Genomic DNA, 13,785 nt, shown 5'->3' with positions numbered 1-13,785 from the left:
TTTGAATCGGATGGTTTGACTTTTTTTTTTTAAATTTTTTTTGACTTTTTGTTGTTGAGTTAAAAGAGTTCTTTATACATTTTAGATACTAGACCTTATGAGATATATGATTTCCAGATTCTTTTTCCTGTTCTCTGATTTGTCTCTTCACTCTCTTGATAGTGTTCTCTTATGAACAAACGTTTTTCATTTTGATGTTGTGCAGTTTATTTTTTATTTTGTTGCAGATGCTTTGGGTGTCATATCTAAGGAATCATTGCCTAACCCAAGGTCATAATCCCTGTGCTTTCTTCTAAGAGTTTCAAAGGTTAAACTTTTTTTTTTTTTTAAATTTGTTTTTATTTATTTATGAGAGAGAGAGGAAGAGAGAGAGAGACAGAGACACAGGCAGAGGCAGAAGCAGGCTCCGTGCTGGGAGCCCGACCCGGGACTCGATCCCGGGACTCCAGGATTGTGCCCTGGGCCAAAGGCAGGCGCAAAACCACTGAGCCACCCAGGGATCCCATCAAAGGTTAAACTTACGTTTAGAGCTAAATGGTCTTTGATCCATTTTGGGTTAATATTTTTACATGGTGTGAGATAAGGGTCAATCTTCATTCTTTTGCATGTCAGTATCCAGTTGTCCCAGTGTGATTAGTTGAAGAGACTATTCTTTCCCCATTGAATAGTCTTGGCACTGTCATTGAAAGTCAGTTGACTATGGATGTATGGGTTTATTTCTAGACTTTTAATATTTTGTTTATCTTTTTGTTTAACTTCATACCAGTGCCACTTTGTTTGATTACTATGTCTTTGTACAAAGCTTTAAAATTGGGTTGTGTGAGTCCTTTAGCTTTTTTCTCCTTTTTCAAAAATTTTTTTGGCTATTCAGGAACTATTGTAATTCCAAATTAACTTTAGGATCAGCTTTTCTGTTTGAGCATAAAGGCTGTTTGGATTATGATGGGTAGCATATTGCCATCTTAGTGTTAAGCCTTCCAAGCCATAAACATGGGAAGTCTTGTCATTTATTTAGGTCATCTTTAATTTCTTTATCAATGTTTCATAGTTCTCACTGTATGAGTTTTAGAGTTTTTGGTTAACTTTATTCCTAAACATTTTATTCTCTTTGGTGTTATCATAAATGGAATTATTTTCTCAATTTCATTTTTGGGTTGTTTATTGCCAGTGTGCAGAAATAAAACCGACTTTTGTATATTGATCTTGGATCCTGAAACCTTGCTGAATCCATGTATTAGCTCTAATAGTTTGTGTGTATGTGTGTATTCTTTAGCATTGTCTGTATATAAGATCATGTCATCTGCACATAGAGATTTTACTTCTTCCTTTCCAACCTGGATGCCTTTTATTTCTTTTTCTTGCCTAATTGCTTTGGCTAGAACTTCTAGTACAGTGTTGAATAAAAGTGGTAAAAATGGGCATCTTTCTCTTGCTTGTTTCTGTTCTTAGGGGAAAGCTTTCAATCTTTCACTGTTAAGTATGTTATTAGCTGTAAGTTTTTCATGAATGCCCTTTATCATGTTGAGGAAGTTTCCTTCTATTCCTTTGTTTACTGTTTTTATCATGCCAGGGTGTTGGATTCTGTTAAATGCTTTATCTGCATTAATTGAAAAAATTTTTTTCTTCATTCTATTAATGTGGTATGTTATGTTGATTGACCTTTGTATATTGAACCATGCTTGCATTCCTGAGATAAATCCCACTTGGTCATGATAATCTAACCCTTTTAATATGCGGTTTGATTTGGTTTGCTGGTATTTTATTGAGGGTATTTGTATCTATATTCATGAGGGGTTTTGATCTGTGGTTTTCTTGTAATGTCTTTATCTGGATTTGGTATTAGAGCAATGCTGGCCTCATATAATGAGTTCCCTCCTCTTCTTTGGAAGAGTTTAAGAGGGATTGGTGTTAGTTCTTCAAATGTTTGAAGAATTCACCAGTGAATCCATGTATTTGGGGCTTCTTATTGGGAGGTTTGTGATTACTGATATAACCTCTACTTGTTATATGTCTATTCATATTTTGTATTTTGACTCAGATTTGGTAAATTTGTATGTTTTTAGTTTTTGTTCATTTAGTTTATCTAATTTGCTGGCATACATTTATTCTTGGTATTCTTTGTTTTTCATAGTATTCTTATGTAATCCTTATTTCTGTAAGGTCAGCAGTAATGTTCCTATTTCACTTCTGATTTTAGTAATTTGAATCTTTTCTCTTTTTTTCTTAGTCTAACTAAAGGTTTGTCAATTTTGATCATTTTAAAGAACCACCTGTTAATTTTGCTTATTTTCTCTATTGTTTTTTAGTCTCAATTTCATTTATCTCCACTCTTCTTTTTGATATTCAGCAGTGCTCTGAATTCTAGGGTTAGCCTGTAGCTATCTTCAGAGGTTATAGTACCATGGATCAGAACTGCTGTGTGATATAGTAGAAAGAGTCTATATGTGGGTTCTATACATTGGTTCAAATCCCAGCTTTGGCATTTACTAGCTGTGAGTCTGGCGCAAATCACCTAAACTCTCTCAACTGTTTTAGTGAGGTGGAGATAAAAGCTACCTTGTAGGCATTGTACGAGTTAATGAGATCATTTAATATTTGGTAAATAGTGGGTACTCAGAATTTGTGCTACTTACTCTACTTGTTGAATAGGATCTGTTCTACTTTGAAATGACTTTAAGATCTGTTCTTGCTCCATAAAATAAGCCAGGAGTTCAGAGGACAGTGAACACCTGCTTCTGGGATTTGAATCCTCTCTCCCCAAGGGTCTTGTTCTAATCCCTTCAGCAAGTTGCTAGGTTACCACTTAAAGGGATATGGTTCACTCAAGTTCTCTGAATTTGGAGGAACTGAAGATTGCTAACATTTGCAAAGAAACTCCCTTTCAATACAATTGAAGTCAAAACATCAAAGGTAGGTAAAAACAATAGAAGTAAATAATCTCCCCCAAAACAGATTTCTTTTGGTCTGCTTGTCACATAAGTGAATCTCTGTATTTGTGGCGGTAAGCAGACCATTCTTTTTTAGAGTACTGAACATTTATTGGAAATTAGTATCTATCCGTGTTAACCCACTGTTCAAGCAGTCCCTGTGTTTTAGAACTTACATGTCTGTTTTTTTTTTTTTACCCTTTACACATTCTTGTGATTGAAGAAAAAGCCACTGAACTTTTTTCTCAAACTTTGTGTTTTCAATTTTCTGTATCTTTCCAATTCTTTGAGGTTTCATAATTTTCTAAACCTTCCTTTATGAAAGGAACAGTTTTTAAAAAAGATTTATTGATTTTAGAGAGCATGAACAAGGGGAGGGGCAGAGGGAGAGGGAAAGAGTCTCCAGCAAACTCCCCACTGGGCAGACAGCCTGACATGGGGCTCTATCCCAGGACCTTGAGATCATGACCTGAGTTGGAGTTGGATGCTTCACCAACTGAGCAAACCCAAGCACCCCTGAAAAGAGCAATTTGAGTGTTTCTAGTTGCTATCTCAGATTTCTGAATTGTTAAATATTCTAGGTCTTTTTCTTTTCTTTTTTTCTCTCTTCTCTTAATAGCTGACATAGATCTGCTCAGATCATAATCCTGTGTTTAAATCCCCTTGAGAAGTGTTTCTGGGGCATTAGTTATCTTCTGCTGATCTTAGAGTGTTAGATGCCAGTCTTGTTTTTCTGTGATCTGTTAAATGTTTCATTGAATTTACTGTTAATATTTTTGGTACAGTATGATTTCATATGGTTTATTTGTGAAATATTCCAGAAATACATTCTTTCCCTACTATTTCCGTGTTTTTTTCAAAATTGCATAAACTTTGAACATGTAAATGGGATTGCATTTTAGAGATGAGAGGTATTTTCAGTTTAAGATAATCTGTTCCTAGAAAGAAACATCATTTTATAATTTGCTTCTGAATTTGTCAGCTTCATAAGTTTACATTTGCTAGACTAGCACTGTCCAATAGAAATACGATGCAAGGTAGATATGTAAGTTTTCCAGTGGCCTTTTAAAAAAAAAAGGTAATTAGAAATAGGTGAAATTGATTTTATAATATATTTTATTTAAACCAAAATATTAGTTCTACATTTACTCGATATAGAAAAATTCATTAAGATATTTTATATCTAGGGGCACCTGGGTGGCTCATTTGATAAAGCATCTGCCTTTGGCTCAGGTCATGATATCAGGGATTGAGCCCTGCATGGGGCTCCCTGCTCAGTGGGGAGCCTGTTTCTCCCTCCCTCTGTCCTCTGCTCCTCGTTCTTGCTCTCTCCCAAATAAGTAAATAAATAAAATGTTAAAAAAAAGATATTAGACATCTGTATGTATTTTACACTGTAAACATAAAATCTCAGTATGGTTCAAAATTTTCATCAGAAATTTTTAATCTGTATTTAGATTTTACAACCATTATAGTTGAAAAAGTAAATTCATGTATTCAGTTTGTTCCAGACAAGTTTTCCAGTAACTGATTCCAGTATTGGTTTTCAAATTTAAATTTAAATTCATAAAATTAAATAAAATAAAAAATTCAGTTTTTGGTTACACTAGTTACATTTCTCCTTCTCCTCCTCCTCCTCCTCCTTCTTCTTTTTTAGAAAGAGAAGGAGGGAGGGAGGGACAGAGGGAAAATCTCAGGCAGGCTCCATGCCCATGGCAGAGCCCCATATGGGGCTGATCTGATGACCTTGAGACCATGACCTGAGCCAAAACCAGGAATCGGACACTTAACCAACTGAGCCCCCTAGGCATCCCCACACTAGTTGCATTTCAGGTGCTCAGTAATTATACATGACTAGTGACTGCCGTATTCAGCAGTGGGGGTATAGACCTCATTTTCTGACAATGAGGCAAAGCTACACTATATTGCCATTGAAAGGGTTAGTCTTATGTTCTAAAAATTAAAAAAAAAATGTCAGTTTTATCTTCATTCTAGTTTCCCAGGCTATTTTTGATCAAACCTCTTAGGGCATGTCATCACTCCCTAGGTGCTTCTGTGCTGACAGATTATTGGTTCCTTGTTTTAATTCACTCTACTGCTGAAGGTCCTAGCACTTTAGTTTGCCTCCTGATGCACACATGAGCGGTTGGAGAAGAGGAAATTCTGTAGTCTCATGATAGAATTGACACAGGGCATGTTCAGAGGCTCATATAGCAGATGTTTGGCAGTTTGCTAGTAGGACCAATACCACGCTCTACTTCTTGTTTTTATATGGAAGGAAATACGGATAAGGTGCTTATTTCTTGGGCAGTTGGATCAGTTCAGTTTATAGTTGCAAGCCTCCATTTGACTCTTGCCATGGGAGCAGAGCCCAGGGTTGCCCAGTCTTTGAAGTGGAGCCCAGAAATCTAGATTTTTTTTTTTTTGTATGAATTCTTTCAATTTTAAAAGATGAGCAATTAATTCAGTTTTATGTTTAAAACACCACAAAGAATGAACAGACTGTATCTGCAGGCTGGATTTGGCCTGTGGGTCATCAATTTATAACTGGTAATCAGCATCATTTGACATAGGGCTGTTGGACACAGAACATGAATGTGAGTTAAAATCCCCAGAAATCACACTTGCTTTATGTCATTTCACCCTGTCTTTCTAGCACTCCCTTTTTGGAACATGTGCATTGTATCAGAGTTGGGTGTAGTTAGTTGGTATGGATTAGAAGTAGTTGGTCACTATGTACTACTCACATACTGTGAGAATCAAGTCACTGAGTGCAGTGATAATGGCATGTTTCTTCTATGTTAGGAAAAGTAGGAGCAAGAGTTTTAATAGCATTTTTTATTTTTATTTTTAAATTTGTTATGTAAAATGTGTAATTTATGTATGGTAGCTATTTTACTACATAATTTACTTTTTTACTATTAAAAATATATTTTTTTTACCGTGTAACAACAAATGTTCTAAAAGTTTTATGTGTATTAAATGATTTAGTGCTACCCCATGAGTTGAGTACTTTTATTATCAACCCCATTTGACATGTGGGGAATTGACCGTAGAGAAATAATTTATTCACGATTACAGGCAGGAAGTGGTAGAGCCAGGATGTGAACCCTTGGTAGTTCCACTCCAGAGATCTACTCTTTCTCTTATCATTTCCCCTTCCTCCCCAGTCCCCAGATAGTCATTCTGTTTTTCTGTATGCCTTAGTGACTACCTTCCCCATGGCTTGGACACTGAGAGGTGAGCATTGCAGAACAGGCATGGAATCAGGCATACTTCTGGTCTCCAGCGTGGATGATTCTTTGACATGTACAGAAATGGAGATGTCAGTGATCACAGTTATCATAATGAAGAGACCTGATTTTCTTTCACTTTCTAAACATTGAATCTAAAAAAATTAAAAACCTTTTGACAAGCTATGATAATAGCTTCATTGAATGAATGTAATACTCTTTCCTTGTGCTCATCAATTGTTAATGCTTTGTCATGTTTCTTTTCTCTCTGAACCATTTGAGAATTAGTTCAAATACTTTATACCTTAATGCTTTATTCAGCAGTGTGTCACCTAAGCACAAGGGCATCCTCTGTATAACCATAGTACTGAGGTGACACTCAGGAAATCTGACATTGGTAAAATATTCTATGCGGTATACATTGCTTATGCACATTTCCCTAGTTGTTCTAGTTTTGACTTTTATATCTGTTACTATTTTTCTAAAATCTAGGACCAGATCAAAGATTGTATTTAATTTTCGTATTTCTCTTCAAATCTTCGACACTTTGTGAGTGTGTGTATGTGTGTGTGTGTATCTCTTACAGCACTGTCATTTTTTAGAGATTTTCAGACAAGTTGCTCTGCAGATGTCCTTAAGTTTGGGCTTGTCTGCTTGTTTCCACGTGTTTAGATTCAGGTTTAAAAATTTTGTAGCGCTATCCCTTAGTGCAGTTGTGTCCTCATTGTACCACATTAGGAAGGATGTGATGTCATTGTGTTGCATTATTGGTGATGGCAGATTTTGTGATTTGGTTGAGATAGTGTTCACCAGATTGCTTCATTGGAGGAGTGCTTTTCTCCTTTGTTACAAGCTTTCTCTGGAGTGATGTTTTGAGATACATGAATATCCTCACCCATTGGTATCCATTGATTTTAGTCTGAACTACTTTCTCTTATGATTTTTGTAAAATACTGATTTTATGTTTCTTTCCTTCTACATTTATTAGCTGGATTTGCTGTAAAGAAGAGCTTTTTCCTCTATAGGAGACAGAAATATGGTCCCCATAAATTTATCTACCTCCTCCTCATCCCCAGAACCTGTGAAAATGTTATCTGACATGGCAATGGAAAATTGAGGTTGTAGGTAGGATTAAGGTTGCTAATCAGCTGACCTTAATCATGAGGGTTCTTCAAAGTAGGAGGAGGCAGAAAGAGTCAGGTTGATGCTATGTGAGAAAGACTAGACCTGCCATTGCTGGTTTTGAAGATAGACGAAGGAGGCTATAAGCCATGGAATGGGGGCAGCCTCCAGAAGCTGAGAAAGGAAAAAAAATGGACCCTGTCCAGGGCCTATAGAAAGGAATGCAGCCCTGCTCTTTCCTTGATGACACTTGTGTCAGACTCCTTACCTACAGAACTATCAGACAGTGGATTTGTGTTGGTCAAGCCACCGAATATATGGTAGTTTATTTTAGCAGTGATAGAAAACCAGTATACCTTTTACCTTCTTAATCAGTGTGAACTCATGGATTCTTTTTTTTTTTTTTTTTTGTAAGTGAATCATAGTTTTTCTCGGTCATATTCATTTTTATGTTGAAGTTCTCTTAAATTTGGCCATTGAGACCCCTGTGACATATTTCCAATCAGTTTTGGAGCACTTTTCTCTTTTTTGGTGTTAACGAGATGGTCCAGGCCTTTCCTGTGCTCTCCCTCTACAACTTGGAGTCAGAAGACAAACTCTTAAGCAGTGCACTGTACTGTTTCTTAAATTATACTGTGCACTACAATGAACACATAGGGCTCTGAAGTCTTTTTCTTACAACAGTATTGCAAAGGCAACATAATAGTAATTCATCATTGGGGAAACCCTGTAACTGGGCTTTCGATGTTTGCCACAAGAATGAGAAGTATGGAGTGTCTGGCCTTTTCATTCCAGTCTTCCTGTGTGTCTGCTTTGCATGGGGTTCCTGCCAGGGCTGGGCAAGTAGCAGCAGGGATTTATGGATATTTTCATATGAATTCATAAAAAGGTACGCTTATCTTCGTAGAGGCTGAATTTTGTTCTAAGGCCTGTCCATCATTTCCTTATTCTTCTCATTCAGAAAGTGTTCAATATGCAGCCCTTTAAAAAATTTGTTCTGCAGATGGGGCACCTGGCTGGCTCAGTTGGTGGAGTATGTGACTCTTGATCTCAGGGTTATGAGTTTGAGCCCCACATTGGGCAAAGAGATTACTTAATTTAAAAAAATTAAAAAATAATTGTTCTGTGGAATTCTTTTTTTTTATTTTTTTTATTATTATTTATTTATGATAGTCATACAGAGAGAGAGAGAGAGAGAGAGAGAGGCAGAGACATAGGCAGAGGGAGAAGCAGGCTCCATGCACTGGGAGCCTGACGTGGGATTCGATCCCGGGTCTCCAGGATCACGCCCTGGGCCAAAGGCAGGCGCCAAACCGCTGCGCCACCCAGGGATCCCTGTTCTGTGGAATTCTTGACTAATTTTTTCAAACAATTTGTAGTGATATATAGAAAGAGATTACATTTAATGGGCTAGAGTAAATGTTAGTCTTTGGGGATATATAGAAATATCACATGACAGACTTTTGTCTTAGGGGTCACTATGCTTTCAGGGCCTGACCCGAAATGTCACTGAGTGAAGGGACTGTGCTGACCACAGAGCCTGTGAGCCCACCCCAAAGGGAGCACTTGTGCTTCTCCCATTGACTCTTGCCCTGGCAGAGAGAGCAAGCCCAGAGTTGCCAGGGTTTTCAAGAGAGGCCCAGAAATCTAGGTTTTTATATGAATTCCTCCAATTTCAAAAGGTTGTTAATTCAATTTTATTTTTAAATCACAATGAGAAATTAACAAACTATATCTGCAGATTGGTGGTGTCCCTGGATCATCAGTTTATAACCTCTGGTCTAAGATACACTGGTAACCAGCATCATTGCACACAGAGGGCTATCTAGAGCAGGGATTCTTAACCTTTTTCTGCAGTGTACCAAATGTGCAGTGGCAGTGTGGGGAAGCCTATGGGTCTGTTCTCAGAATAATGTGTTTTAAGTGTATAAAAAATATAGAGAGGGTTAAAAACAAAATCAATTGTATTGAAATACAATTATTAAAATATTTCTTAAAAACTAAATGTGTGACATGTATGCATTTTTATTAGTGCATTAAATAACATGATTTAGTGGAAGGTCTGTTAACTAACAATAACTTTTAAATGCTGTGAGAAGTGATATTTTGAGATAACTGTAACAATTGTAAAATAATATTAAAATACCTGGTATCTATGGGTGTTAGGGTCACAGGAATTGCTAGCACTGTTCTGCTTTGTGTCTACATTCATAATTGAAGGTAATGTTCAATTTCAACTAGTAGTGAAAACAAAGATATTTTGTCCCTCATCCAGATTTAATAACCCTCAGTGAATCTCACATTAAGAACCCTTGGTCCAAGATAATCTGCAGCCTGCCTATAGTAGCATAAGGGTAGCAGTATATGTTCTTGAGTATAATTAAGCAAGCCACCATCTTACAGTTTATTTTTGTCTCTACAGTTAACTTTCTGGTTACTGAATTTGATTGTGTTTTTCTTTAGAACGTTATCATTTGTCTTACAAAATTGTGCGAACGGATAGTCGCCTGGTACGCAGCATTCTGACAGCCCATGGATTTCATGAAGTAAGCTCATTTTTACTATCTCACCTGATCTGCTCTAAAGCTGAAAATCCTAGCCACCTACCTGACTACCAGTTAACAGGGCAGCTCTAGAAGGTACATGGGATCTATGATAATGTAGAGCTTTCATTGAATTTCTGAGTGACTTTATCAGTTTCTCCTTAAAATACATGGAAAACATTTTTACAAGATCCCTCTCCCTCTCCCCCTTTCTCACTCTCTCTCCCCTTTCTGTTTTAAACAAAAAAAACCCCAAACATTTTTCTTGCTATGATTTGAAGATTGTGGTAGAGACAGAGTTGCCCATAAAGAATTGTCTTCTTTGATTGCAAGCAACAGAAACAGATTCTACCTAACTTAAACCAAAAAGGATTTGTGGGTCAGTTACACATAGAATAGGTAGCAGAATCAAAGAAGAGCTGAAAAGGCAGGCCTTTGGAAGGAGAGAGCCTGGGACAGTTCTGGGGATCTGGGAACAGGAATCAGGACTGTCTCTTCAAGGTACTGCTATAGAAGTGACTTAACTCTGTTCATTGATTCATTGTCCTTGTGCTATTCTTCACTGAAGAATCATATTCTGGGGATAGTGTGACTGGTCCAGCTTGGGTCAGGATCTACTCCTTGCCCGGGACCAGGGGATAGGGTGATAGGGTGAGGAATGTTATTGACAGTCTTTTAAAACCAAGTAGTATGGGCAGTCCGGGTGGCTCAGCGGTTTAGCACCGCCTTCAGCCCAGGGTGTGATCCTGGAGACCCGGGATTGAGTCCCACATCGGGCTTCCTGCATGGAGCCTGCTTCTCCCTCTGCCTGTGTCTCTGCCTGCCTCTCTCTCTCTCATAAATAAATAAAATCTTTTAAAAAAAATAAACCCAAGTAGTATGTTATTCCCAAAGAAAATTGAGGAAATTGTGATATTGATATCAAAGGGACAAGAAAAAAATGCTAGACAGACTACACTATAGATATTTTGAAATAATTGATAAAAGTCTGGTTGCTAGCTTTTTATCTTAGGTTGAGGTTTGAAGTAGACATTTTGAGGAAGTTCTGATACTAGTTTATACACTTTCTTGCTTTTTATCTCCAGGGCTTAAGATGGTAATGTATCACATTGTAAGCCCCGAGTATGTAGTTACTGGATGAATAGACAGATGAATTCTTATGAATGAGTGATATTCTAAGTCGGTTTGCTACCACAAGGTTTTAGTTCTGATCAGTACTTTATACCCATCATCTGCAGGGACATAAGGACACTTTGAGAAGGGAGTTGTGGGGTTGAGCCCTCTTCTCATACTTTGATATGCAAGAATGTTAAAAGATATCACAGACTTCTATAGAAAGGTTCATTTGTTCTATTTTATGCATCTGGGATTTGCCCAACTGTCCCATTCTTTAAACTTGGTCATCTTCATGTTCTTTATCCTCAGCTTTTATTTTACTAGGTTTACATACTAACTGGGCACTGACTGTGTTCTGTAGGTGAAAAATCTCTATGGCCTTTCTTGCTGTCTCTGTTTCTGGAGAGAGGCTATCTCTGACACTTTTTTTTTTTTTCTTTTTATCTGCCCTCAGGTTCACCCAAGCAGCACTGACTATAACCTAATGTGGACAGGATCCCACCTGAAGCCCTTCTTACTTCGCACCCTCTCTGAAGCACAAAAGGTTAATCACTTTCCCAGGTAATGCTCCTGTAGCTCCTTTGCTCCATTTAAAGGTGCCTAACATTGGGCAGGTAGAGGTAATTAATGTCCTTAAAAAAAGAAGTCTGTGATATAGGGCAGCAGTCTGTAAATCAAACTGAGATGTCAACATCCATAAGTATATGTTATATGAAGTCTTTCTAAGGACTGTAGACATGGATGGTTCTAAAGGAGACTGTTTCTAGATTGCAAATCCCATAGTTTTTCTCTCCTGAAATTGGGTAGGTTGAGAGCCCCTCATGTGGATAGGTACTCCCTTCTCACCTCCTTTTTTCACAGTTACTGTTTCCCCTTTTAGAATCTTAATTTGATGCATTGTCCTTGGGTACAAACACTTCCAGGATTCTAAACAAAAGTACATAAAAAATGATGTTGGTTTGAATTCTGGTAATGACAAATGACCAGTAATGACCATCATGATGGCGATTTCCATTTCTTTACTTTTAATGGAATTAAAAGAGGACCTGATCAAATTACCAGCTGATAGACCATTAATTTTAATTTTAATGATCGATCATCTTGTGACTTCTGACACAGAATTAGGAAGGAGTTCAAAGAATTGACTGCCATTGCTATAGAAAACTCATTCCAGTCACATTGTTAATGGCAGCATAGAGGCAATACTGCCTGGTGGCTAGAAGCATAGGCTCTGTAAACCATTACCTGGGCCTAGATCCCAGCTTTGCTGAATGACTTTGGTAACTGTTGTGAGAATTTAATCTATCAGGATCTAAGATGTTTAGAACAGTGCATGCCTCTCACATAGTAAACTCTGTAGAAGTGTTAGCTATTGTTTTTGTGACCAGAGTTTTTTAGTGTTTTCATCTGTGAAAAAGAAAATAGAAATGAAATTGATGCTGTAATCCTACCTTATTTTGGCAGTCATATTCAACCATGGAGAGATAGATGACCATATAGAAATGAGGGAAACAAATCTCATCTAATGAAGAGAAGGAAATTCAATGCAAATTTTTTTATTTGGTCGGTGATTATGTTTTATTTAGAGGACTTACGTCCTTCATAATGTCTTTATGTACTTATGCTAACAAATTTTATTTTTATTTATTACCTTATTTTCTTTTCTTATTTTTATATAATGAAATTTCTTTCTTAATTTTTTTCAATTCTGTTGTTTTATATCTTATCATTGTGTGTAAGTACCAGGCCTGTGTCAAATAGTTTCTTCATAATCTGGGATAAATTTGTGTTTTGAAAGGTCTTCATAACAAGTTCCAGTTTTATTTGATGTCTCAGCTTCATTCGTAGAGAGTAGTTTAAACCTCATTTTCTTCCTTATTGTGGTATTGATTTGGTATTCTAAATGTGTGACTGGATGATTGAAATGAATCATATGTATCTATTTTAAATAGGCATTTAAGAGTCCTTGAAATAGCCTACACTAGAGTCTGCATTCCAAATTCATGTTAGTAGTATATTATTTATTTTAATAGTTTTAGAAATACTCCTGTAGGTATATTGGAATTCTATCTCAGTTTAGACTCAAACGGTATTAATAAATTCAATCCAATTTTTTCTTGAGTGCTTCTTGAATGTATTATTCTTGCATGTTCAAGCACATAAATAGTTCATTATATAAATGCACTATGCTTGGTGGCTTCTGCTGCTATTTCTCATGTTTTCATTCTAAAGACTCGAACTCACATGCAAGAGGAATTCACGCACTTAAAATGTTTTTAATATTGTTGTGAACTCTTTCTTAATATAACTAATATAACTTTTTAACTTTTAAGTAATTTTAGACTTCTAGAAAAGTTGCAAAAATACTAAAGTTATTCTGTATCCTTTATCTCATTCTTCTAACATTAACATCAGTTATAACTGCGGTATAATTATCAAAATGGAGACTCTAACACTGTTGTAATTTTAATCAAAATTTATAACATTTATGGTGTTTTGATGAATTTTGTACTACAAGAGTTGCAATGATAGTCCACTATAAAGTAGTTTATAGCTGAATGATCACAGGAAATTTGAAAATAATGCATATTAATTCACATGCATATTTTGTTGTAGAGAAGGTATGCTATGATATAGAAGACCTCCAAGCATTAAATATGTTCTATGGGTCTAAGCCATTCTTTGTGGGAAATGGCATGAAAGAAGTAATAGCAAGGGTGATTGGGGATAATTCCTGGGTAGGAGTATGAAGGAGGCCTCTGAGGTGCTGGGAATGTTCTATACTCAGTCTGAGTGGTGCTTACACAGGTGGCCAAAATTTATCATACTTTGCATTTATGATTT

General features: G+C 36.6%; 1 protein-coding gene across 12 annotated transcripts in view; it reads left to right on the top strand.

Annotated features, from left to right (window-relative positions):
- TTLL5 (tubulin tyrosine ligase like 5) overlaps positions 1 to 13,785 on the top strand; it is a 280,483-nt gene that overhangs the window by 16,309 nt on the left and 250,389 nt on the right. For all 12 annotated transcript variants that reach the window (XR_008661655.1, XR_008661656.1, XM_055304059.1 and 9 more), the window contains exons 4-5: positions 9,746 to 9,828; positions 11,396 to 11,502. Coding sequence is in view for 10 of the 12 variants with exons in the window: in XM_055304059.1 (XP_055160034.1) it covers positions 9,746 to 9,828; positions 11,396 to 11,502 (190 nt within the window). In the remaining 2 variants the exon portion in view is untranslated. The remainder of the gene's footprint in view (positions 1 to 9,745; positions 9,829 to 11,395; positions 11,503 to 13,785) is intronic.

The sequence above is a fragment of the Nyctereutes procyonoides genome, unplaced genomic scaffold (assembly GCF_905146905.1).
Source record: "Nyctereutes procyonoides isolate TBG_1078 unplaced genomic scaffold, NYPRO_anot_genome, whole genome shotgun sequence".
Lineage (NCBI taxonomy): Eukaryota > Metazoa > Chordata > Mammalia > Carnivora > Canidae > Nyctereutes > Nyctereutes procyonoides.
This window is presented reverse-complemented; position numbering and strand designations above follow the sequence as displayed.